Raw genomic sequence first — 27,271 nt, forward strand, 5'->3', positions numbered from 1 at the left:
GAAAAATCTAATTTATTTGAAGGGGTACTACTTAGAGTGACGTAAATAATTAATTTACTCTCTTAATTTCTATGCAAGGTAAGTACTTAATCAATAATAACTCAGATCGGAAGAAAAAAGACAGAGTCCGTGGTGTTAGAGTTCTTAGGGGTTTTATTCCTTAAAAAGGAATGGTCATGACCAGGATATCATGTTCTGACCACCACAGGGGTGTCAGAAGGGATAGAGCGCTACATTTTATTAACAGTACATAGCTTATATACTTATTTTACACCATTGGAAACAGTATAGAAGGCGTAACAGCTGAGAGAAGACAAGATAACAGTATCCACGTGTTACTAGTGCGTAATCAGAAGGCGTGGACTAGGCGTAACTGGAGGTGTGTTCTAGAAACGTCACAAGTAAGTGACACATGTGGGTGGCACTAAACTAGAAATGTTGCAATGTCAGCAGAAATCGGAAACTTGGATGCGCGCGCAGCTGCATGACGTGTGATGCACGTGAGACTAGAGGGTGCATGGGGACTTGACATTTACACTGACGGAAAGAGACAGAAGTCTGGCATGTCAGATCAACTTGTGCTTCTATCATATCTGATATCTTATGTTTTAGGAACTAAGCTATCTGGGCGGAAAAGTCTCTAGGGCAGAAGCTATTCTATACTTGCTGTAAGTGCGTGTATAAGCGCCTGGGTGTCTGCATGAGAAGCGTGGGGGCATGGGCCTTCCATGGGAGCATGGCAACAGGGGCTATGAATTACTTGCACTGAGACAGGTCGGCCCTTTGGCTCTGCCGCTGGGGAATGTTTACTGAAGCTAGCTGGCAGGAATGTATTTTCGGGGAGTGGAACAGATAACTCGAAGGTTATAGTCAATCTTGGCAGGCAGCAGGCTGAGCTGAGCGCGAGGGGCCGTGCTGAAAGTAAGTCAGAGTTCACGAGTACAGAGGTAGCCTGGGCAGAGGCCCTTGGAGTCAGAAGCCAGAAAAGAGGCTCGGTGACAGAGAATCAGGGGCCTACTCAGCTAGAGCTGAAAAACGTTGAAGTATACTACAAAAAGACGTTGGCATAGCATACTTAGGAACGGACCATTCAACCCATTCAAGGTGGGTCTGAAAGAGGACATGTTAACGGTGGACGCAAATGTATTTGCGTCTTCATGGCTGGCACAGGAGGGAAGTTACATGCACTTTAACTCGTACATGGAGACGGTGGGGTACGCGCTAGGGAACATAACTTGACCAAAAAATCTATATTACCTCATTCCCTCCTTGTTCCCTACGGACCCTTCATGATATATCGATCCTCAGGAATCGATCAGTCTGTTCTTGTAACATTATTTGTTCATCTTTCTTTCTTCGACTGTTTGAGAGGAAACTGGAATGTTCAATGCATGATGTGGCACACAGTCCACATATCGCCGGCCCACACTGTAGGCACAGGCAGCAGCTGAATACTATGACAAGGCCGAAACCTAGGAAGGATAGGATCTTCTATCCCCAGGCAGTTAACGTTGTCCAGAACCAACCGGACCAAGTCCAGGTGCCTGGATCCTGATGTATCAGACTTGCAATTTTATGAAGACGTGTAATAGCTTTATATACGGATGGTGCGTTTTGTGGAATGAAAACACAGCAACTTGACCCGATGACCTTACAGGCTCCACCTCTATCTGCCAAGATGACGTCAATAACAAGACGATTTTGAAGGACAACAACCCGCATAGCAGATTGCTCCTCTGTTAAGTTACCTAAGGCGGAGGCAGTTTCATGTACTACAGCTTCAAGTGTTCTAGTTAATCTACGTATTAATTTACTGTTTTGGACAGGTCCTAAAAAGAAAAAGAATCCTTTATTGAAATCAGTGTACTGTTCCCATGCCGTTTCTGTGTAGTCGACAAGTGGGATATCTCTTCTGGGTCTATTCTTTACGAGATTTGTATTTCTATGGTAATCAGGGGGAGCTAGAAAAACAGGTGGCAGAAGGAATGCAATATAACAGGTACCATCCCAATCTGGAGGCAAACGTATGTATGCGGTATGACCACAAACAAAATAGGAATGACGAGTAGCTTTAAAAGACGATTTACCATGATCACTGAATTCGACCACAGTAGTGCATTTACTATGACCTAAGTGTACTGAACCTTTCTTGCTAACACATAGTTCACCTGTGACTGGTAATACGGACATAGCAGGTAGAGCTGGTGCGGCTTCGGATTCAACAGTAAGGATCATGAGGCTAATTGTGTAGTTACCTAATCCATATACTTCATTTTCTAGATCAGTTCCTATTCGAGTGGGGAGTCCCTCTTTATCAGGGTAACAGACGTTGAGCAGAACTAAGTTCAGGTTTCCCCAAACCCAGCTCCCATCGAAAACAGCAATATCAGGATCTAAGGAATTAATTATTTTAAACCATGCACCACAGGAGCCGTTGTGAGTGAACGGGTACGGAAAAAGGGGCAGAGCTCCCTTGTAATTCTGGTAGGGAGGGAGTCGGCCACATATCCAGCAGTTTGTAGCGTTATTAGTCTGATGGGAGTGGTGCAGCATACTAATGAATGTGTTATTGCGCAGCGCCAGTCTGTAGGAGAGTTCATGTTGTGGTAACTCACTAAAAGAATGTTCAGCAGAGACATTGTAGACAGATTGTTCATGCTTGAAGATAGGACAGTATATAGGAAGCAGTATACTGGCAATAATAATTAGAACACTTAGAAAAAACATTATTAACAATGTCACTATACAGTGACTACGCAGTGATTTGCAGTATGTATTTCTTTTGACTTGTCTCTCTCTCTCTCTATCTCGATCTAGGGGATACATGTCAGAAACTATTTAACCGATTCACCTAGGGGAGGACTTAAACAATTAAACTGTCTGACTTGCTAGATCGGAGTTTCATACGGTATTCCTCTTGGGGAGTTTTCTCTTGTTCGGATACTTCAAAGTCACTAGTTTTGATACAGTCTTTGGTGGGGGTGGACGAGTCAGAGTCCTGTTTCAGTTCATTTTTCAGTTCATTGCAAAGCTTAATATGACTCGTGTGGACCCACCCCTTTCTTCCTTCCAACTTGACGGCGGTCCTGGTAGTAAGGAGGACGATCTTCGGGGCTTTCCAGCGGGGCTCCAACGGGCTTTTCCGGTCGAAGTTCCGGACGAGAACTATGTCCCCCGGACGGACCTCATGTGGCTTTACATCAGTGTTGTCAGGAAAGGCTGCGGCAACCTGTGAACGACATGATTGGAGTGCAGACATCAAGGAGGCAAGGTAATCTGTCAACATATTACAATCAACATCAGTGATTTTCTTCGGAATGGGCGTCCCCCACATATTCGGTGGTCTGCCAAAGACCACTTCGTACGGAGATAGCCCTGATCTCGAGTGTGCAACCATTCTCATGTAGAACAGTGCAACTGGCAGGGCGACTATCCAGTCGACCCCTTTTGTCCTGACATATCTTAGCAAGTCGGGTCTTTAATGTCTGGTTATGCCTTTCTACAAGGCCTGCGGCTTCGGGGTGTCGGACACAGTAGAACCTCCACTGATATCCTAGCAAAAGGGAAACCTGTTTCATCAACTCGGATGAGAATGGCTGTCTGTTATCTGAATACACGACACGGGGCAAACCGTACCGTGGGAAGAATTCACGAACCAGCTGCTTGGCAGTGGTTGGGGCGGTGTAATCTGATACTGGGTAAGCTTCTGTCCAACGGGAAAGTGCACAAACAACTACGAGGACATATTTGAAACCTCGACAACGGTCCATCTGGATATAATCCATCTGGAGGACTTCAAAAGGGTGATCGGGAGGATGAAATCCACCTTGCTCTACAGGGACGCTTTTACCTGGATTGAACTGACAACAGATCATGCAAGTACGCACTTTCTGTTTTGCTGCTGCTCGTAAGTGTTTGTTGTACCAGAGATTCTGCAAACAATCTATCATGGCTTTCTCTCCTAGATGTGCAGGACTATGTGCTGTATTTATCATGCTTTGAACCATTGAGTCGGGGAGAAACCATGTACATTTTCCCTTCGTCATCCAACCTTGATCTGTCTGAATCCCTCCTAGTTCAGTCCATTTCTTTATTTCTTCTGGAGTAGCGTGTGTCTGGATATCGATTACGTCTAGGGTGGGATCTCTAACTGCCATACACTTTGTCGGTACTATTGTCTTTGTCACATCAGTAATCTGGGTGTGAGTCAGTGCTGTATGTTTTGCTGTCTGGTCTGCCAGGTCGTTACCCTGGGAAACAGAATCTGTAACTTTAGTATGTGCTTTACACTTCATGACTGATATGCCCGAGGGCAAATGTATTGCTTCTAACAGTGCTTGAATGAGGGGACCGTGTTGTATCTTGGCACTGTGAGAGGTCAGGAAACCTCGTTCTTGCCAGAGGACTCCGAAGTCGTGTACAACTCCGAATGCATAACGTGAATCTGTGTATATGTTAACATTTCTGTTCTTGGCTAGAATACAAGCTCGGGTCAGAGCGATGAGCTCCGCCGCTTGAGCGGACAGTGTGTCAATACGATGTGTTTCTTTAACTTCAGTGTCAGTGGTCACGGCATACGCAGCCACTAATTCTCCTGTACTTGTTCTCATACATGAACCGTCCACATAAAGTGTCAGGTCTGGATTTGTCAGTGGGACATCTGTTAAGTCTCGTCGTGGCTTTGTTACTGCATTAATGACCTCTATGCAATCATGCGGGGCTGGATCTGTCATATTTGTAGGTAACAGTGTTGCGGGGTTCAGAATACTGCAGCGTCTGATTTCTATGTGTGGCTGGAACAGCGTTAATTCATAACCTGTCAGTCGTGCTATAGTCAAGTGCTGAGTCTGGGTTCTGTTTAACAAAACCTCTACAGAATGTGGAACTTGAACTGTTAATTGATGGCCCACAACAATTGAGTCGCTCTGTCTGATGGCTAACGCTGTTGCTGCTACTGACTTCAAGCACGCAGGGAGTGCCTGGGCTACTGAATCCAATGTACTTGAGAAATAAGCGCAAGGCTTATGTGAACCTGCTTGATCTTGAGTGAGGACAGACAACGCTGTACCATCACGTTCTGTAACAAAAAGTGTAAACGGTTTTCTGTAACATGGTGTCGCTAAAACTGGTGCTTGGCATAAAGCTTTCTTTAATTCTTCAAAAGCCTGTGTATGTTCTTGAGTCCAAGGGATGGCAGTCGAAGTTGCTGCCTCCTGCGTTGTTAATTGAATGAGTGGCTTGGCTAGAAATGCATACTGGGGAATCCATTGTCTGCAGTACGAGGTGAGGCCTATGAAGGCCCGCACTTCCTTTTGCGTCTGGGGTTGTGGCATATTTACAATTAACTGGATGCGATCGGGAGTGAGCTGTCTCCCCACTTTGGACAGCAAGTGACCCAAGTACACAACTTGCTGAACACAGAATTGTAACTTCGAAGGAGACACCTTGTGTCCCTTGTCGGCCAGAAAGTGTAAAACTGTCAGTGATGCTTGTTCACATTCGGGCTCACTTCGTGCGGTGATCAGTAGATCATCGACGTATTGCAGTAAAGCAGTATTAACGGGCATGGTGATACAGTCGAGTTGTCTTTTCAGTGCTTGGCTATAGATGCTGGGGCTTTCTGTGAATCCTTGAGGTGCGCGTGAAAATTTGAAGCTTCGTCCATTTAAACTGAATCCGAAGAGATATTGGCTCTCTGGATCAATAGGCACGCTGAAGAAGGCGTTCTTGAGATCAATTACAGTAAAGAACGTTGCTTCTGAATCAATAGCAGTCAATAGGGAGGAGATATCGGGGACCACAGGGTATTGTGGTACAATACATTTATTTAGTTCTCGAAGATCAATCACCAGCCGATATACTGGTGGTGCATTGGGATCAGTACGTTTAAGAATTGGAATGATGGGTGAATTACAGACATTGGAGTCGGTCTCTACGACCACTCCTTGGGCAATGAGCTCTTCAATGATTTTCAGTAAAGCCACTACAGCATCGGGTGGTAACTTGTATTGTCTGATTCTGGGTAAAACTACACCTGCTTTGAGCGTGACACGGTATGGTGTAATGTGCATACAGCCTACATCGGTTGGGCCTTTTGCCCACAGGTGATCTGGTACATTTTTCAATCTGACATCGAATTCTCGCAAAACATAATGACCCTTGAAATCCCGTAGAAAGAGTCTGACTCCCTCCGGGGAACAGCATATTATAGCTCCTAGAGCCTTCAATGTTTTAATTCCTAACAGATTTTCTGGGCATGATTTCGTAAGTAACAAGTCTGTAACACGTGATAACGGACCCACAGCCAGGGGAACTGGTTGCGATACCTCATTTACAATAGGCTGTCCTGAAAAACCAAGGGAAACATTCTGTGAGCCTGAGAGGGGTGCCCCTGGAACTTCGTCATGGCTGATTGTGGTGCGACTTGCCCCTGTGTCAATTAAGAATTTTCTGTCTTTTCCTAATACTTGACTATGTACATAAGGACCTTCTTGATCTACAGGAATCTCAATAAGAGGCAAGTCACCTTCCCTCTCTAGGCTGTTTCATGTATACCGGGGATAATCTGGATATGCGGACTGGGCATACTGGTACATCTGCTGTGAAACTTGCTGAGACGCGGCAATGGGCTGTGGCTGTGGTACCGCTACTGTCTGTGCTGGAACTGAAGAAGCATGTATAGGCTGTGTATTCTGTGTATTCTGTGAAGACTGATGCTGGTTATGGTCTTGTCTAGGCGGATGCGGTCTTTCTTTAGTTTTACCTGTCGCTATGTTATGTTTCAGAACTGGGCATTCATGTACGTAGTGACCTGGCTGCTTGCAATAATTGCATGTCCCTTTAACTGGAGCTGCGGTGTGACCTGTCTGGGTCGTACCCTTTCTGTGACCGTCGGCTGGGACCGTCTGTGCTACTAACATTTTCATCTTTGTGTCTTTCATACGTTTCTGTTCCTGATCTTGTTCTTCTCTAATTCTGTTCTGATGATATTGTAACATTTGTAACATCTGGGATGGCGTATTTGCTTGCCATGTACTCTCGACCTTATATACACGGTTTTTAACTAACGGTAGGGAATTCTCGACTAACTTTGATACAAAAAGATGCGGGTACGACTCGCTACTTGGTTTGAGGCCACTATTAATAATGAAACATTTCTCGAATCTTGAATAGAAGTCACTAGTATCTTCATCATGTTTCTGTTTACAGGACGAGATGGCGTCCCAATCTTCCTTTCTAGTTGTCAATAATCTTGGCAGGACCTGCACTATCAAACCTGGTAATGCTTTAGTTTTGTCCCCAAGGCCTACCCCTGGGACCCGTTTTCTTTCTTCGTCCTCTATTTCTGCCCATGCAATCTTTGTGTCCCCCACCTCCCATTCCTTTTCCTTCAATTTCTCGAAGATACCCGTGGGCAATAATACTTTCAACATTTTCATAATATCATCATACGTGTAATCCCCCATTAGTAACATGTCTTTAAGCTCTCTGTGAAAACCTGCAGGGTCTTTATCATGACACGGGACTAGTTTCTTCATTTCTAACAGTTCTAGCTTGGTCAATGGCGTGTGTACATATACACGTTTCAAGATATTATCTGTACCCATAACGGGGTGTACTTCTCGTAAGGGATTCTGACTTTCAACGCCACTCAGGCGTTGCATGTGATACATTTTCCTTTCTGGGGGCGGGGCGGGAACGTATTCAGAGCTGATGAAAGTGTCATATCTACGGCGTTGTTCTAGAATTATTTGTATTAACTTGGTACTTAAGCCTCTCCATCTATCCATGAGTAGTGCTTCTAGTGTTTCGTGTAAGGGGCCTGGATCAGAATAATGTTTTCTGTATTTGATGAGGAGGTGCTGAATCATGTATACACCTGCTAATTTCTGCTCGTCTGGGGAGAGGTTCAGAAATGTCTGCGCTACCGTGTCATCATTATATATGTCTGCATTCTCGGCCCATGATACAGCTGATCGGGCTAGTTCTTGTTCATCCATAGAATTGAGTACGTGGTACCCAACTCGATCTCGAAGCCTTTTATCAGTTTCCTGGAACTGATGCTCAGCAGAATTCGGTTTTGTCAAGGCAGAGAAGAAAACTCTCTTGCTTTCTGGACGGATGCCTTTCCTAAGGTAATTTCCCTTACCTACATATGCTATAGTATCTGCAGCTCTTTCTGGTTCTTCAGATTCTTCTTCCTCCTCGGAGGAAGCTTTGTCTTTCTCTTTTTCGTGTATCTCTATTACTGTCTTTCTTATTTTCTTGTACATACTGGCTATGCAATTCTGTCTATCATGTTTTCCTTCCGATATATTTTGACCCCACTTGTGGAGTGCATCTAATTCATTCTGATCTGTTCCAGGCCTATCTCGTTCTCTTATTAGACAGTTTATGAAAAAACGTAATATATATGCTTGAGTGTCAACTTTCTGATGCTCCAAGGCATCTTTAATGCTTTCGGGATCTTTTCCAGTCTGTATAAACCGGTAGATTCTGTCTAGGTGCTCTTTCATACCTGGAAACATTAACAGAAAATCAGTGGCGGCACGTAACCGCAATGATGCCATCATCATCCTATCCTCTTTTCCGGGTACTGGATCATATCTGCAAACTGTAAGTTGTCCTTTGAGTATATCAAGACGGGGTGATTTGTACATGGTGGGACTCCGCAAGTCCCCTAGGGATAACCTGTGCGTTAAGGGCGGGGTCCGAGGACCCGCGGTCGCACCTCCTGAAGCGGAAGCTTGGGCATCATCTCTGTGTGGAGTCTGTATTTGAATTTGTCTTTTAGTAGGATCTGGTAGACGTGGTTTCGGTAGGTCAATTTTAGGTGCGGGAAGTGGCGGGGCTGGCGGAACAGGGGAAGTCGGTCGTGGTACTGGCGGAATATGGTCTTGGGGCGGAGTGCCACCCCCGTCCCTGTCTGTAGGCAGGGCGCGGACAGGCAGATTGGTGTAAGCGGGAGCTACATCTTCTAGATAGGAATTCAGGAATATATCTTTAGTGGCCCTATGAGTTACTTTAGTTGGAACCAGTGGTGGCGGCAGATTTTTCGGTATTTCTGAAATGGCGTCAGGGGTACCCTCGGCCATAAGATACATGCCGTTTACTTGGCTATTTCGGATACGATCTATTTGTTCTGTTTTTACTCGGATTCCTTCAGTAACTAATTCGTTTTCTTGAGCTTTATCTGATTCTTTAAGTCTGTCTTCTCTACGGAGTGCTCTTTCAGCACGTTTATGTGATTCCTTACGCCAAAATTCTATGGCGTCTTTCTGAGATTGTCTGGCTTTCTTTTTCCATAATGCCTCTTCTACCTTCATGATGCACTCGGCATCCCATGTTCCGTTAACTGGCCATCTGTGTCTCTCGTCTAGATGTTTCGTATAATCGGCCCATAATTCTAGATACAATATGGCATCTATGCCATGCTTATTATACATAAAGGGCCCGATGTAGGTAAACGCGATTTTCCGATTTCAAAATACCGAGGCGGGCCGAATCGGTATTCTGAAATCGGAAAACGAGATGTAGGAAAAAAATACCGATTGAAAACCGATTCGGTCGGCATCGGTAATGAGATTCGGTACGTTCCGATTCAGCTCGGTCCGAATCGGAAATTACCGAATCGGCCAACAACGAATCGGAAAACACCGAATCGGCTACCACCGAATCGGATATTTCCGATTCGGCGAATACCGATTCGGTAAAAGCCGAATCGGTAAAAACCGAATCGGCAATCATAGACCCATGGCGAAAAAGCCCATAGGAATGCATTGCATGAACCGATTCGGCTTTTACCGAATCGGATAATACCGATTCGGATTTTACCGATTCGGATTTTACCGAATCGGTAAAAGCCGACTCGGCAATAGGCGATTCAGCCAATGAGGTGGCTCCCCCTCCCCCACCCAAACAGGGAGTGGCAACCCTGGCAGGTGCAGCCAATTAAGAAGTTTCTAGAAGTTTCTGGAAAGCCTGCCTGAGCCCAACACACAGTTAGCAGCAGTGGGAGAAGGAGGTTGCAGACTGAGCAGGAGCAGGAGAAAATGGCAGATCAGGCAGGAAGCCAGAAGTCCTCCCAAAAGAGGAAGCCCAAATTCACCACCACAGAACTTCAGGTGCTGGTTGAGGAGGTGGTGAGGGTGCACCGCCAGCTCTTTGGCAAGCTGTCCCTCAACGTGCCAGACAGCACCAAGAGGAGATTGTGGGCCGACATCGCCCAGAAGGTCAATGCTGCTGGAGTCACCCCCAGGTCCATTGAGGAACTTAAGAAAAGGTTTTATGACCTCCGCAGCCTCACGAAGAGGAAGCTGGCCGACCTCCAAAGGCAGGCTGGACACACCGGAGGAGGCAAGAACCCGGCGCCACCCCTCACCGAGCTGGAGGAAATTGTCTCCAGCACCATCGAGAGGGAGAGCATCGTAGGGATCGGGACCCTGGACAGCACTGCGATGGCCACAGCTACAGGTAAGAAGCATGCGCATCATGACACACCCTACCAGACACCTCCCCATTAGACACAATGCATAGGCAAACACCAGCACTGTACTGTCACCAACATACAAGAGACAAGCATCATGGTACATGTAGTCAGCAGAAGTTAGCCAAATATGTCAGTGCAGAATCACAAGACAGGAAACAGTGTGACACGGTGTAAGGAGATGCAAGGACATGTGGAATGCCATAATTGTACTGACTGTAATACATCGGCACTCAGTTTACAAATGCTTCTTTGTACCTAGGGGCACCATCAGGCAGCACCACTGTGGCAGCAGAGGGAGCTTCGACTTCAAATACTGCAGTGGCAGGGCCGAGCACCAGCCAGCCTGGCCAGGAGGAGGAGGATGAGGATGAGGAAGGAGACACCCCAGGGCTTGGAATGGAGGGAGTCCTGGTGATTGATTTCCAGGCAGTGCACTCCCCAGTACTGCCCAGCTCACCCCCCTTGCAATTTTCACCATACAACTCCCCTACAAGGCAGACCATTCCGCCGACAACAGCTCCTGCCACAACCGTGGCCTTGCCACCCGTCCAACCTGTCGTGGGAGCAGGGGCTCCGGGACCGGCCAGCACCACACCACCACCAGTGGCACCCCAGCCCACTCAGCAGGCCGGAGGCAGCAGTGCCAGACGCCGTGCCACCACCACCACCACTGCTGCACCAGCACGGGAGGGCAGTGTGTTCCTGGGCCTGGAGGGCCAGATGGTAAAAATCCAGCGCCAACAGGCCAAATCCACCATGGCCTGCCAACGCCAGCTCCTGCAGCACAACCTGCAGATGGGGGAGTTGGTGAAGGGGTTCCAGGCTGTTGTGGACAGCAACAAGGAGGTGGCAGCAGGGTTGGGCAGGCTGACCACTGCCATCACCCACTCCTCTGCCAGGCAGGAGGAGCATGAGGTTGCGCGCAGGAGGGATGCCCGGGTGCTGAACCGGGCCATGGCCCGCCTTGCAGCGGCGACCGCACAGCTGTGCCATCGCAGCTCAAATCAGGAATCGGCACTCAGTCAGCATACAGCTGAGCTGACTAGGGGGATGGCCAGGATCACCACGGCCATGGAGGCCATGTTAATATCAAACGCCGCCTCCAATCCTGCCCTGGACCTGGGTGATGCTGGAGACAGCAGCAGCCGCAGCAGCCCGGCCAGCGCTGCTTCAGAGCCAAGGAGGAGCACCAGGCGATCCGCTGATGCTGCTGGCCATTCGGAGGGGGCCGAGGGACACCCCAGTGGGTCTGGAAAGCGGGCCAAAAAATAGGCTGGCAAGGGGGGATGAGCACACCAGAACCCTGGACTTTATTTTCGTTAACAATCTCCATTATTTGATGCACATCAGTGCTGTAACTGTGGTGCATCATTATTAAAACTTTTTTTTTCCAAGCAACATTTAGCTGTCTTTGCATCTGTACTCAGTCAGAAATAGTTCTCAGTGATCTCCTCACGTCTGTATCTGCCATCACATGGCGTACACACCCCAGCTGGCTGTGTCAGTGGCACAGCTTCGTCGTCGTCATAGTCCTCGTAGTCAGACAACTCCACCTCAGTGCCCTTCTTGACCGCAAGGTTGTGTAACATTGCACATACAGCTATGATCTTGCAGCAGGTGATGGGGGTATACTGCCTTGCACCTCCACTCTTGTGCAGGCATCTGAATCTACTTTTCCAGATGCCAAAGGTCCGTTCAACAACATTCCTGGTGCGTATGTGGGCCCGGTTATACCTCCTTTGGCTGGGTGTGGAGGGGTTGAGGTAGGGGGTGAGTATGAATGAGCGGAGGGCATATGCACTGTCGCCTGGAAGAGAAAGTGGTCACATTAGACACATGCATACATGTATTACACCTACCTACTATGTGTTATGGGGGTCTGATGATGTGGCTCACCTAGGAGGTATCCTTCTCCAAAATCGCCAGCCATCAGCCGTGCATATATGCCGCTCTGTTGGAATATATATGAGTCATGGGTACTTCCTGGAAATTTTGCTACCAGGTCTGTGATGGTGCACTTGGCATTGCAGATCACCTGCACGTTGATGGTGTGTGTAGATTTCCGATTGCGGTATATGTATTCGGTGTCCGCTGGTGGGCAAATCGGAATATGCGTGCCATCTATGCAACCGATGACTTGGGGAAAGTGTGCCATCTGGTAGAAGTCCGCTTTGGTTTGTAGCAGTTCTGCGTGGGTTGCAGGGAATGAGATGTATTGGTCCATCCTGTCTATCATGGCGTCAAGGAATATGTGGAAGAACCTTGACAGGCTGCTCTGGCTCACCCCTCCTGCTGCTGCTACTCCACTTTGATAGCTGCCAGACGCTACCAGGTGTAGGCTGCATAGCACCTGGACGTGCGCAGGGATGGCGTGTGCCCTTGGGGTGTGGTGGTCCAAGTATGGCTTAAGGTCCCTGATGAGCTCAAGTATGGTGTCAGAGTCCAGCCTGTATCTCTGTAGGATCTCAGCCTCAGTGAGCATGAACAGGGTTATCCTCTGTCTGTAGACCTGTTCATTTCTTAGCCATTCCCTCTGTCCTTCCTGCTGTAGCCGTAGCCGCCTCGCAATGACATAGAAAGCTGCCATCCTGCAAGTTGCAATGCATTTTGGGACTGTTTATATGGGTTGGAGTTGGTTACCACCTGATTGCAATCCATGGTAAATACCGAGTGAATTCTACCGATTTTGAGCCGATTTCGGTGTTTCTGTGCCTCCCTACATCTCCCCAACTGTCGGAATCGGGGAATTTCCCGATCGGAGATTCATACGAATCGGCATGTTTTCCGATTCGGATCATGTCCGAATCGGTATTTTTTCCGATTCGGTACATGGACCGAATCGTTGATTTTCCGATTCGGTGTCACTAACGAATCGGTAGTAGGACCGAATCGGTGATTTTCCGAATCGGTGTCACTAACGAATCGGTAGTAGGACCGAATCGGTGATTTTCCGAATCGGTGTCACTAACGAATCGGTAGTAGGACCGAATCGGTGATTTTCCGATTCGGTGTCACTAACGAATCGGTACATGGACCGATTCGGTCTTTGTAACCGAATCGGTGTTTTTCCGATTCGTTACATATCCGATTTTCGGTATGTACGTATCGGATTCTTTCACATTCGGTACACATTCCGAATCGGTTTTCTATCCGATTCGTTCTGTTTTTGGGTCCCTACATCTCGATGGCTGTTTACCGATCGGTAAGGGCCAAAAATCGGTATTTTCGGCCGATACCGATCGGTAAAGCCCTACCTACATCGGGCCCCAAGTTACCTGGAGTGTCCCTAGGGGGGATAGGAATTTCTTCCTCTAGCATCCCTTTCCTAGTTCCTATCTGCTTTAATTTGTTGAAAAACGGCATCTTGTTTACTTAGTACTGAATGTTCGAGTCTTACTGCTTAAATCTAGACACAACTAGTTACATAAGAACACAATAATGCACATAAAAACAGTCACTCATACCACGACATTAATCACATAAAGAGACATTTGCTACATATATAACTACCCCCTATATCGGATGTACTGCTAAACAGTACAGATACACTGCCTAAAAACAGTGCAGACCGGACTTGTGTACCCAAACCCGTCTAGATACGTCCCAGCAATGGTACTCACCGGGAAGCACGGAAAACAGAAGGCCTCGGAAAACTCGACTGGACTCGACTCGATACTTCGGAAAACTTCGGAAAACTTCGGAAACCTGGTGGGCCTCTTGACACCTCGGACCTTGCTTCTTTCGGCTAGGCTCTGGTCGGGATCCTCCGCACTCCTTACCGCCTCGTCTGGGTACTGATCGCAATCTTCGTCACCTCCGTGGGCCAGAGGGAGATACAGGAAATCCTGCCGGTACGCGTAGGTTCCGTCTAACTGATGGCAGGGGACGGAGCGTGCAACGCACCAACCGGCGCGTAAGGTGGGGGAGGGGTCCCTGTTCGGGCGCCAAAATGACGTAAATAATTAATTTACTCTCTTAATTTCTATGCAAGGTAAGTACTTAATCAATAATAACTCAGATCGGAAGAAAAAAGACAGAGTCCGTGGTGTTAGAGTTCTTAGGGGTTTTATTCCTTAAAAAGGAATGGTCATGACCAGGATATCATGTTCTGACCACCACAGGGGTGTCAGAAGGGATAGAGCGCTACATTTTATTAACAGTACATAGCTTATATACTTATTTTACACCATTGGAAACAGTATAGAAGGCGTAACAGCTGAGAGAAGACAAGATAACAGTATCCACGTGTTACTAGTGCGTAATCAGAAGGCGTGGACTAGGCGTAACTGGAGGTGTGTTCTAGAAACGTCACAAGTAAGTGACACATGTGGGTGGCACTAAACTAGAAATGTTGCAATGTCAGCAGAAATCGGAAACTTGGATGCGCGTGCAGCTGCATGACGTGTGATGCACGTGAGACTAGAGGGTGCATGGGGACTTGACATTTACACTGACGGAAAGAGACAGAAGTCTGGCATGTCAGATCAACTTGTGCTTCTATCATATCTGATATCTTATGTTTTAGGAACTAAGCTATCTGGGCGGAAAAGTCTCTAGGGCAGAAGCTATTCTATACTTGCTGTAAGTGCGTGTATAAGCGCCTGGGTGTCTGCATGAGAAGCGTGGGGGCATGGGCCTTCCATGGGAGCATGGCAACAGGGGCTATGAATTACTTGCACTGAGACAGGTCGGCCCTTTGGCTCTGCCGCTGGGGAATGTTTACTGAAGCTAGCTGGCAGGAATGTATTTTCGGGGAGTGGAACAGATAACTCGAAGGTTATAGTCAATCTTGGCAGGCAGCAGGCTGAGCTGAGCGCGAGGGGCCGTGCTGAAAGTAAGTCAGAGTTCACGAGTACAGAGGCAGCCTGGGCAGAGGCCCTTGGAGTCAGAAGCCAGAAAAGAGGCTCGGTGACAGAGAATCAGGGGCCTACTCAGCTAGAGCTGAAAAACGTTGAAGTATACTACAAAAAGACGTTGGCATAGCATACTTAGGAACGGACCATTCAACCCATTCAAGGTGGGTCTGAAAGAGGACATGTTAACGGTGGACGCAAATGTATTTGCGTCTTCATGGCTGGCACAGGAGGGAAGTTACATGCACTTTAACTCGTACATGGAGACGGTGGGGTACGCGCTAGGGAACATAACTTGACCAAAAAATCTATATTACCTCAAGAGGACCAGAACTCGAAATTGTTATAACTTCGTTAGTATTGGGAATAGCCCTGGAATTCACCTGAGAAGGTCTCAACAGATCATTATGAGCTGTTAAATCAATATCTGGTAATGTAAAATCACCCTCTGGGATGGCAGAGTTAACCGGCAAAACTGAAGAAGTACTAGTATTCACTATAACTTTAGGAGCTAAATTGAGAGAGGCTTGAGGGGGGACGATAATGTCAGTTTTCTGAACATTACATCCCGAGGTCTCATGAGGTAGCTTCAAATTCAGTTGTGAATCAGTGGATATCAAAGGAGAACCCCTTACTATTTCGGGGCTGACAGGTATGAAATGAGACTGACCGGGGATCAAGCCCAGACTAGAGTTACCCTTATTAACAATGTTAACTGGCTCAGAAACATTATACTCTAGAGCTTCACTTGGGAGATGCATCTCTACCGACTTTTCCTTCCCTTTATCCCATAAATTGAAAAGCTGACATTGGCCTTTCAATTGCATTGAGGACGTAATTTTATGACGTAAAGGGTTAGATTTCGTTTTGGAACCAGATCTCCCCACTAGGACGCGACCAGAACGAAGTTTTTTAGCCGTCATGAGTAAATTACGGAAGATGCTATATTAAAGAAAATTACAGTACAATGAGACACAATACAACCCTAATAGTACGATACCTCTATATGAAGGAGATTGACTAAATAAGTAATACAAAAGATCAAAGGGATGGGGCCCAGCCCAGCCCACTTCGGCCTCTGACGGCCTCAGACAGTCCCGCCCTTGTCCCGGGCTTCTCCCGGCGCGCTCCCGCGCCGCGGTACCTGGAAGGAGATTTATAGCAGCGCTGAGGCGGGGGAGGAGCCAGCAGGGAGAGCGTCGCAGCTGATGTAAATGCAGAGGGTCAGGCGCTCCTGGGACTTGAAGTCCTGCGCCTGCCCTCGCTCGCAGCCCTGCACGCACCACCGCCCCAAAGATTAAACCAGGCCAGTTCGTGTTTCACTTCCAAAGCTGTCCACAGCGCAATTCAATCAGCGCAGTCCAGCAAATCCGCAGGCGATGCGGGGCCCGCGAAGTGGGTTCCGCGAGGAGTGGAGAAGAAAGGCTGGAGGAAGAGCAAATCCGCCGTGCAGCGCTCGCAGTCCAACAATCCTTAGCAATAGCAAACAGGTGAGCAATCCAGCGAGAATCTCTGGCACACAGGTTTTAGCAGCACTGAGGCGGGGGAGGAGCCAGCAGGGAGAGCGTCGCAGCTGATGTAAATGCAGAGGGTCAGGCGCTCCTGGGACTTGGAGTCCTGCGCCTGCCCTCGCTCGCAGCCCTGCACGCACCACCGCCCCAAAGATTAAACCAGGCCAGTTCGTGTTTCACTTCCAAAGCTGTCCACAGCGCAATTCAATCAGCGCAGTCCAGCAAATCCGCAGGCGATGCGGGACCCGCGAAGCGGGTTCCGCGAGGAGTGGAGAAGAAAGGCTGGAGGAAGAGCAAATCCGCCGTGCAGCGCTCGCAGTCCAACAATCCTTAGCAATAGCAAACAGGTGAGGAATCCATCGAGAATCTCTGGCACACAGGTTTTAGCAGCACTGAGGTGGGGGGGAGCCAGCAGGGAGAGCGTCGCAGCTGATGTAAATGCAGAGGGTCAGGCGCTCCTGGGACTTGGAGTCCTGCGCCTGCCCTCGCTCGCAGCCCTGCACGCACCACCGCCCCAAAGATTAAACCAGGCCAGTTCGTGTTTCACTTCCAAAGCTGTCCACAGCGCAATTCAATCAGCGCAGTCCAGCAAATCCGCAGGCGATGCGGGGCCCGCGAAGCGGGTTCCGCGAGGAGTGGAGAAGAAAGGCTGGAGGAAGAGCAAATCCGCTGTGCAGCGCTCGCAGTCCAACAATCCTTAGCAATAGCAAACAGGTGAGCAATCCAAACTTTTTTGTAGGAAAAACGTTTGTTATGTGTAAACAATAACTTGCCATTTCTATATTTTCATACCAACAGTAAATAAAGAAATACATACAAGAAAATCCTTCAAAATACAGTTCTACATTTGTGATTACTACTTTGAGTAACAGTAAGTATAAATACATAATTAATGATGTTAGCACCACAAAGTGAAATATATGTGTTTTGATTTTGTTTCTTTCTACTCTTTCCTAGAACAAGTAAATCAAAATGACTGAAGGTGCAGAATTTGTTATGTCACAGAAAAATAAATTACTATTATGTTACATGGGTTATGTGTATAATCAGGAAAGACAAAGTGGTAGAAAAGTTTTTTGGAAGTGTACCAAATATTACTCCAACAAATGTTATGGGAGGGCTACTACTGAGGAAACTAATGTGTTATTTACCAGGGAACACAATCATCCCCCAAATGTCACAGAAATTGAAATAAGAGATGCTTTAGAAAGTATTAAAACTGCTAGCACACAAAGTGAAAAACCAACAACACAAATTCTTAAAGAAGAACTGGTAAAAGTCCCAGCCCATGCTTCAGGTCAACTACCCTCTATTGACTCCCTGAAACGCACAATAGCACGCACTAAAAGACTCACTAGCACAACCCAACCCAACCCAACTACTTTTGAGGAAATTATTATTTCACCAGAAATGGCCATCACACACAATAAAGACAAATTTATCCTTTTTGACAATGAAAGCAGTACAAACAGAATCATTATGTTTGCAACTGCAAGTAATTTAAGAAAAATTCAACAGTGTCCCCAATGGATGATGGATGGAACATTTAAACCATGCCCAAAACCTTTTTATCAACTGTATTCCATCCACGGTTTATACCATAACTCTAACATACCTTTCATTTACTGTTTGCTACCCAACAAACAGCAAAACACTTATACAGAAATATTAAATGTTCTCAAAACTGAAATCAATAATTATTTTCCAGAAAAAATAATTATTGATTTCGAATTAGCTATGATTAATAGCATTTTGAGAACATTTCCCCACACAGCAATCCAGGGTTGCTATTATCATTTTAATCAGAGCATATGGAGGCATCTCCAAAAATCAACTTTAAGTATACTATACTCAACAGATAGCACCTTTGCCTATCAAGTTAAAAAATTGATAGCCCTGGCCTACGTCCCTGTTACAGATGTAGCGGAACACTACAATTTATTAATAGACAGCACATATTACAAGAGGAATGAAGATAAACTAACCCCATTACTGGACTATTTCGAAGATACTTGGGTGGGAAGGTTGCACAGATCTGGACATCGACGCCAACCCAAATTCCAAATCCCTTGGTGGAATGTCTATCTTAGTACTTTAAACCAAGAGGCTAAAACAAACAACAGTGTAGAAGGGTGGCATAATGCTTTCCAAGCAACCACAAGCAGAGGCAAACCCACATTCCATAACCTTCTAGAAGCTTTGAAAAAAGAACAAAGCTATCAGGAACTAAGAATGGAACAATCTGTATCCCAAATAGGTCCAAAACTCACTAAACAAACTCAACAAATGTTCCGACTACTGCAAAGTCAAGTCACACTATACCCTACAACTAGAGGATTAGAATACCTGTCAATAATAGCTAAAAGTCTACTATAAAAATGTCCACAAAATATACTAATGTCTTCTTACAATAATGCTAAAATTACATTTCATAAACATTTGTAATCAATTATAAATAACACATATTTGTTTAACAAACTTATTAAAATTACGAAAATTATTTCTTAACAAATATGCATTGTTTATAATTACAGCACACATACACATAACATAAAAATCGACATTTCCCACCCAATAAAAATTGTAATTTAAATACTTACAATTTTTGTAGATGAGAAAGACGCAATCAAGCAAAATGCAATCCATACAATCCAATCCAATATAGGAGAAATCCAATATGGGAAACCCTCAAAAACCCGAAAATAGAGTTAAAAAATTTAAAAAACGCTCCAGGAAATCCCGAAAACAGTAGTGTGGACACTTTAGTATTTAAAGTGATATACACACAACTTTTAAAAAACGGTCACGCATATCAACGTATCAATCCAATTCGAAACCCTCCAAAAACCCGAAAAATGACGTAAATGTGTAAAAACCGCTCGTGGCAAACACGAAAAATAGGAGATAAATGTAAAAATATATCCATAATAAGTCAAACATTAGTTTCACCGGAAAAAAACACGCTTCCTTCCATGTAGTTTCCATGCGAGGAACCGGAACCTGTAAAATAACAGACATAACGAAACCCACCCACAAATAGCCCAAAAATTTTGTAAATACACTCACAATTAACAGTAACCATGTAAGAAGACATTTCCGAACACTTAAAATAACTGTAGAACTAAAACATTCACGACGCATCTGTAACGAAGACATTTCACCAAAACGCTACTTAAACAATTCATACATACACCAAAAAACACTAGAAAGTTCGATTATACCCTCAAACATGACCACTTACTTATATTTTGTATGTAAAAATAACCTTACCTCTCTCCACGCGAAGCAACTCCCAACGCGAGCTTCTCCAGTCCAGAATGAAGCGCAATAAGCTTACGCGGTAAAAAAGTAGTCCCCTTAAACCATTTGTGTAAAAGTATCATAGACAATACAATGTTATAGTAAAAAAGATATAGTACATGCACATTTATAATTTTAAAAATTAATACACTATACTCATTATAATTAAACTTATTTAAGAAATAGAAATATATTTAATATAAAGTAATATATAATAATTATTATATATTAATAATATTAAAAAATTATGTAATACTTTGAATAAAAGATGTAAATATTTTGTTATTGTGTACATTTATATGAATAAGTTTGTGTTTATTTTTAAGTGAACATTCTAATTGTTTATGGTAATGATTAATAATAATAAATAATATAACTTATTTATTGTTATTAATATCAAAATTATAACCATTTAATATATAAACAATGCCCAGAAATAATGTTTTTATTTTATCTCAGAATGTATGTTTTTCTGAAAATAATAAAAGAATGATTATGTTTATTAATTAATAATAATAATAATAAATACATTTGTTATTATTTTTATTAATTATTCCAAAATGTTTTATAATAACTTCTAACTATAACAAAAGTATATAATTGCTAAAATAATATTTTGGCAATACCAGATATTATTATTAAACATATTGTTCCCCTATACTGTGATAAAGTTTACAACATAATATATTTATATGTTTCATTTTAAAACAACATTGTCTGAAATATGTATCAACAAATATATATTTTTGTTTTTCAATTTCTTGAACAAATGTAATAATAGTCATGTTACTTGATAAAATTATAAATGTTTTTTATATATATATTTACTAATATTAATATTTAATATTAACAATATTAAATATTAATAGTAGAAATTTAAAAAAAATGTTTGTTTTATTTATTTAAATATAAATACTTGTAACTCAAAGTTAATGAAAGGAATATTGTATATTAACAGAAAAAAAGTTGTGAACAAATTTTTGTTTATAATTCACAACATGTATATAAAAGTTAATGTGTTATTCTGCGAATAATAAAAGTCAAAATACTGTTATGTTATTTTTGTTTGTGATTGTATTGTAGTACACAATTAAAATTTCAAAAATGGTTAATAAAGTTTTTTTCAAACATCCATGTTGCTTTATTTAGTAATATTATAAGACAGTAATGTAAAAATGTATGCAAATGTGCTGGACATTGACCAATTTAATATGTCCTATTGCTACTCCAGTCAAGCTAATATCATTGAAAGTGCAGGACACTGACCAATAATTATTTACTATTCCTACTCCAGTCAAGCTAATATCAGTAAATGTGGTGGACACTGACCAATGATTAATTACTAATACAACTCCAGTGTAGCTAATATCAGTGATGGTGCTGGACACTAACCAATTAATAATTACTATTCCAACTCCAGTCTAGCTATTTTCTGGGAAGGTGCTAATACATATATTTTTTAGATACATTTAAAACTTAATAATGTAATGTTATATTTATTTGTATTTGCCTGTAATAGCTTTAAAGTATATAATTTTTTTTACCCTGTACACCTGTACCCCAAAAACCCAAAACTGTCCCTGAACACTAAAAATACCCCTTCACCCAAAAACCCAAAACTGACCCTGAACCCAAAAAATACCCCTTTACCCAAAAACTGAAAACTGACCCAGAACCATAAAAATACCCCTTAACCCAAAAATTAAAAACTGACCCTAAACCACAAAGCATACCCCTTTACCCAAGAACAAAAATCTTACCCAGAACCCTACAAATACCCCTTTATCCACAAACTGAAAACTGACCCTGAACCCTACAAATATCCCTTTACCCACAAACTGAAAACTGACCCTGAACCCTATAAATACCCCTTTACCAACAAACTGAAAACTGACCCTGAACCCTATAAATACCCCTTTACCCACAAACTGAAAACTGACCCTGAACCCTATAAATACCCCTTTACCCACAAACTGAAAACTGACCCTGATCCCAAAAAATACACCTTTACCCAAGAACTGAAAACTGACCCTGAACCCTTAAAAAACCCCTTAACCGACAAACTGAAAACTGACCCTGAACCCTATAAATACCCCTTTACCCACAAACTGAAAACTGACCCTGATCCCAAAAAATACACCTTTACCCAAGAACTGAAAACTGAACCAGAACCCTTAAAAAACCCCTTAAACCACAAACTGAAAACTGACCCTGAACCCTATAAATACCCATTTACCCACAAACTGAAAACTGACCCTGATCCCAAAAAATACACCTTTACCCAAGAACTGAAATCTGACCCTGAACCCTTAAAAAAACCCTTAACCCACAAACTGAAAACTGACCCTCAACCCAAAAAATACCCCTTCACCCAAGAACTGAAAACTGACCCTGAACCCTCTAAATACCCCTTTACCCACAAACTGAAAACTGACCCTGAACCCTTTAAAAACACCTTTACCCACAAACTGAAAACTGACCCTGATCCCAAAAAATACACCTTTAACCAAGAACAGAAAACTGACCCTGAACTCTTTAAAATACCCCTTAACCCACAAACTGAAAACTGACCCTGAACCCAAAAAAATACCCCTTTAACAAAGATGTTAAAACTGAGCCTGAACCCTAAAAATACTCTTTTACACAACATTAAAGATTACTATTTAATTAACAATTAAATAATAATTAACAATAACAAAAAAGAAAATTTATTAGCACATTAGCTGTAATTAATAGAATTTATTAATTAATATTGTTTATTTCAAATTAATTAATTAACATGATCAAAAAATTATACATTATAATAACATTACTGCAATTAATATAATTAACTTAATTAAATTAATTAATTACCAATTAATTAATTAAACAAATATGCAAAAAATATAATAAAATAATTAAATAATTAATATTAATCAATTACCAATTAATTAATTAATCAAATATGCAAACAATTAATAAAATAATTAACTAATTAATAATAATTAATTACCAATTAGTTAATTAAACAATTATGCAAAAAATTATAACATAATTAACTAATTAATATTAATTAATTACCAATTAATTAATTAAACACATTTGAAAAAATGTAATAAAATAATTAACTAATTAATATGAATTAATTACCAATTAAAATCTAGTTAAAAAAAATTAACAAACATATATTAATTAATTAATTATTATTAAATTACTTCCCACCCTATTCCCCTATAAACCCACAACCCGCTCCTAAACATTAACTACAAATTATATTTTTAATAATACATTTATATTATTTTTTTAAAAAAATTTCAACTTATTCTCGATATTTTTTACTTTGACTATTTCTCGATATTTTGTCTGGTCGATATTTTTGAGTCGATATTTTTGTAAACGATATATATTTTTTTTTTTGAGTCGATATTTTGTCCAACGATATTCCTAAAGTCGATATTTTGTTAATGTCGATATTTTTACCTCGATATTTTGTCCATTCGATATTATGTAGTCGATATTATGTCCAGTTACCATGATCTACGTGGTTTAACTACCGCAGGTAAGACATTGATGTCACATGCCTTTGAATTTTGTCATTTTCACTAACAGGGCTCCCGTAGCAGCTCTGGGTCCCGGGTAGTTTTATATTTATCCATCAAACCCCCTGTTGGTCCTAGATTTTGGGATAGCGTGGATTCTATGATATGTTTGTTACCACTGGATATGTGACTGTTTACCAGTACTTCGAACTAGTGGGACAAGGGTTGAGCTCGTATTTACATCTCGCCCCTGTAGATGCTGATATTGGTGCTCATAATGAGCATAGGATGGCTGTGTAAATCCGGTAGTTTTCCTTCAATGATGTATTTCAGTACCTATTAGGAAGGCACCTATACTCATGACTGGAGTGAGTATACCTTTGTGAATGTATAGGCATGTCTCACGATGTGTTTGGGCAGATGTATGTTGGTGATTGTGTATTCACTATTTGGGTGTTGCTTTTTGTACGTTATATGATGGCCTTGAGTAAGTAGGGGCTATCTGTTCTTTGTGTGTATTTGTTCTAATAGCTTGTGTGTCTCAGATGTACAGCGTCAAAGCAACTGAATAGTGCTCTCCCATTTGTTTAGACTTTTGCTTTTAATTATTATGTGGTTTCCTTGGCTTTAATATTATAATTTTTGGATTTGTCAGGTGTATGATCTTATCTTTCCCGGGTGGAGTGGTTTGGTGTCCCTCTTGATTTGGGGCAGTATATCTGGCAGGTCCTGATGAAGGTGACATTCTATCAACATACAGCCACCGAAACGCGTCGACCACGGCCTTTATAACATCCTGCCATTATGCAGTTTTGTCTTTGGTTATCTCAGTTACTGTGTCATTCTGTAATTGTGTTCCCCAGGTATATTATGAATGTGAATGTGTGTGTGGATATGTGTGAGTTGAGTCTGATTGAGTTGTGATGCCTTCGGTTGTCTCTCCCCGGGTCTTTATGATTATATTATATGTTTTGTGTTTCTTACTTATGTTGATTTGTGATTTAATCATGTTGAAATATAACATCTACTAAAATATTTATGGATTTGTATAAATTATGAAAAAGTATTTTATAAAATGAACTGAAAATAAAAACTGTAATTTTTTCAGTATTTTCTTAGTGAGTTTATAGACTAGTCTTGGCGCTCACATTGGGTTTCTGTGATTAATTCTTATGTATAAATAATTGTGGTCATGAGGGAGTGTTTTCTTTAGATTTCTAGTTTTCCCCTCTTCTCCCTGACCGTGCTCTTTTCCTTTAGAGGGGGTCCCCTATTTTTTTGCATTGGCATTGCATGGGTGCTCCCATGAAACTCCCATGGGTTTTGATGTATTCCCAGATTTATCAGAACTGGAAAACCAGGGAATGCAACAAAAAGATATGCCTTACCAAGGGAGGCCTAACGAGGAGATATATCTTTATTTCTGCAGCACACGTAGAAAGAGGAATATGCCTCTCAGGATTGCTTTTGTGCAGGAAGGTGCCCCTTTCTCCACAAAAACATTCCAGCTTGTATCACAAGAAGAGGCCTGCACCACCAGAGCACCACTTATTATGGTGAACTGGTGGCGCAGGCCTCTCACTCATCACTATGAGGCAATGCAACTCCACACTGCATGGCTTTGCATGGCTTCATTATTATAGAATTAGGCAAGGCAGCACAAAGCGCTACCTTGCCTTTCTCTATGTCAAGGAGTCATTCCATGGGTGTTGCTGTGGGTGTTCCCACTCAACACCCTTGGATTTTGATGCTGCCCCAGATTTAAAACATCACATAAACTTGGTGAAGCATGATTAACATACGCTTCCCCAGAGCAGGTGTAACAAGGAGAAATGTTTGCATTTCACCATACTTTTTACTCTTTCCACATGTGCTGCATTCTGCAGCATATACGGAATGAGGACAATGCTTCTTGTGATTTTTTTTGTTCAGGAAGTTGCCCCTTCCTGCACAAAAACTATTATGCCAACAACACAGACATCCTTGCACCTGAATTGGCGCTCTGCTGCTAAATGTGTGCCGGCGCTGGCTCAAAGGACAAGAATGCACCGTAACTTGTAAATGCTGTGCATTCCTGCCCTTTCAAAATGGTGTAGAGCAGCGCAGCAAAAAGACTTGTGGCGCTGCCCTACACCAATTCATGGTAAATGAGGCCCTCAGTTTCAGAGAGTAAACAAGCATAATCTGAGACAATGAGAAATGGAGGAGACCATTAGATTTCATTTTCTCCGTTTGGCTCCATCGTTCCTTTTTTGCTGTTTTCATCTCTCTACAGAAAGAATACGTGGACCTCATTGGCTATATTTAAGGACAAAGATGCTCTTTAAACCCTTTAAAGTGGGTGAACTTTTAGCGCAGTGCCGTAAAATTTCACGCGTGCGCGAATCGGACAGCTTCCCGCCGTCTGACGCATATGCCACCCATAGCGTCGGACGGCCAGGGGCCGTCCAACGCTTCCAAGGGGTTAACATGGGTGAAATGTATTCGTTCCCTATTGTACTGGGATTTAAAATAATGCTCATGTCCACATGTGGGTAATATTTTGCTTTTTTATTTGATTGATGGGTTCATTTGAAACAATACAACGTGATCAAAATGAAATCTCTGGGGAGAAGTGGAACACTGCTTTGTAATTGCCTGTGAAATAGCAGGTACACTGTGTAGAATCAAGAAATTCAGTTGGAGAAGTGCAGTGTTGATCATTACATTGGTGCCAATTTACAAAGTCATTTATGAGAATGTAAGGTCGTCCGGGAATACATATGATTATAACAAATGATTTTCATGTGCACCCAAAGAGAGATCTTCAAAAAAAGAAACCAAAATATTAGTTTGGGTTAGTTTAATCATTGTTTACCTAATTAGTGAAAGTGTCCCTAACACCAGCAAAAAGCGTCAGGTAGTACAGCTCGCACCTCTGCCCGGCCCCTGCATATGCGGTGCCCACCCTATCAGTATCTGCTTCTTCTTGATATCCCTGCTATGCAGACAAAACAACAGGGGTGGCTCCTCAATTAGGGTACAAGAGCATCGCCCCACTGCTTTCTCGCAGTGCAAGAAGCAGAAACATAAAATATGTTTCTGCTTCTCGCACTGCGAGAAAGCAGAAGGCAGGTTATGCCTGGTTGGGGGCGGTTGGGAGGGTATGCCTGTTTTTAATTTTTTACTTATTTTTATTGAGTTTGAAACATTTAACAACAAGCATGTCAACATTTGCAGTACATTGCTTGACAATTTTGTTACAGACGATTTTTCAGTACATAGTTTTACTTATACACTTTTTGCCCTGGTGATGTCATACAAATCCAGATATATTGCAGGACACACTACCCACATTGAGGTAGCAGCCCGTCCCTACTTAGATTGTTGCTGCCAACCAGCGATTGCATGTGGCCAGCTACCCCAGTTACAGTGTATCCCTGTACATTCTATTTGACCATTGAAAGGGGGGCGCTCCTAGAGTGCAGTGCTGTCTACAGAGCCAGTGTGTAAACAGGGACCATATATCTTTGGGTCGGGAGCAAGCCATTACCAGCTCCCAGTAACATTCCTGCCGGTGGCTGCAGTAGGTGACATCCTCCACCCAGGCCTTGATGACTT

At 43.1% G+C, this 27,271-nt stretch overlaps 1 protein-coding gene across 1 annotated transcript; it reads left to right on the plus strand.

Annotated features, from left to right (window-relative positions):
• Window positions 1–9,968: 9,968 nt before the first annotated feature.
• On the plus strand, window positions 9,969–25,979 carry LOC147665644 (uncharacterized). The gene is made up of 3 exons (XM_086949618.1): window positions 9,969–10,473; window positions 10,749–11,428; window positions 25,947–25,979. The coding sequence occupies exons 1-3, from the start codon at window positions 10,053–10,055 to the stop codon at window positions 25,977–25,979; spliced, it is 1,134 nt and encodes a 377-aa protein (XP_086805744.1). The 5' UTR covers window positions 9,969–10,052.
• Window positions 25,980–27,271: the final 1,292 nt, after the last annotated feature.

The sequence above is a fragment of the Lissotriton vulgaris genome, unplaced genomic scaffold, assembly GCF_964263255.1.
Source record: "Lissotriton vulgaris unplaced genomic scaffold, aLisVul1.2 SCAFFOLD_790, whole genome shotgun sequence".
Classification (NCBI taxonomy): Eukaryota; Metazoa; Chordata; class Amphibia; order Caudata; family Salamandridae; genus Lissotriton; species Lissotriton vulgaris.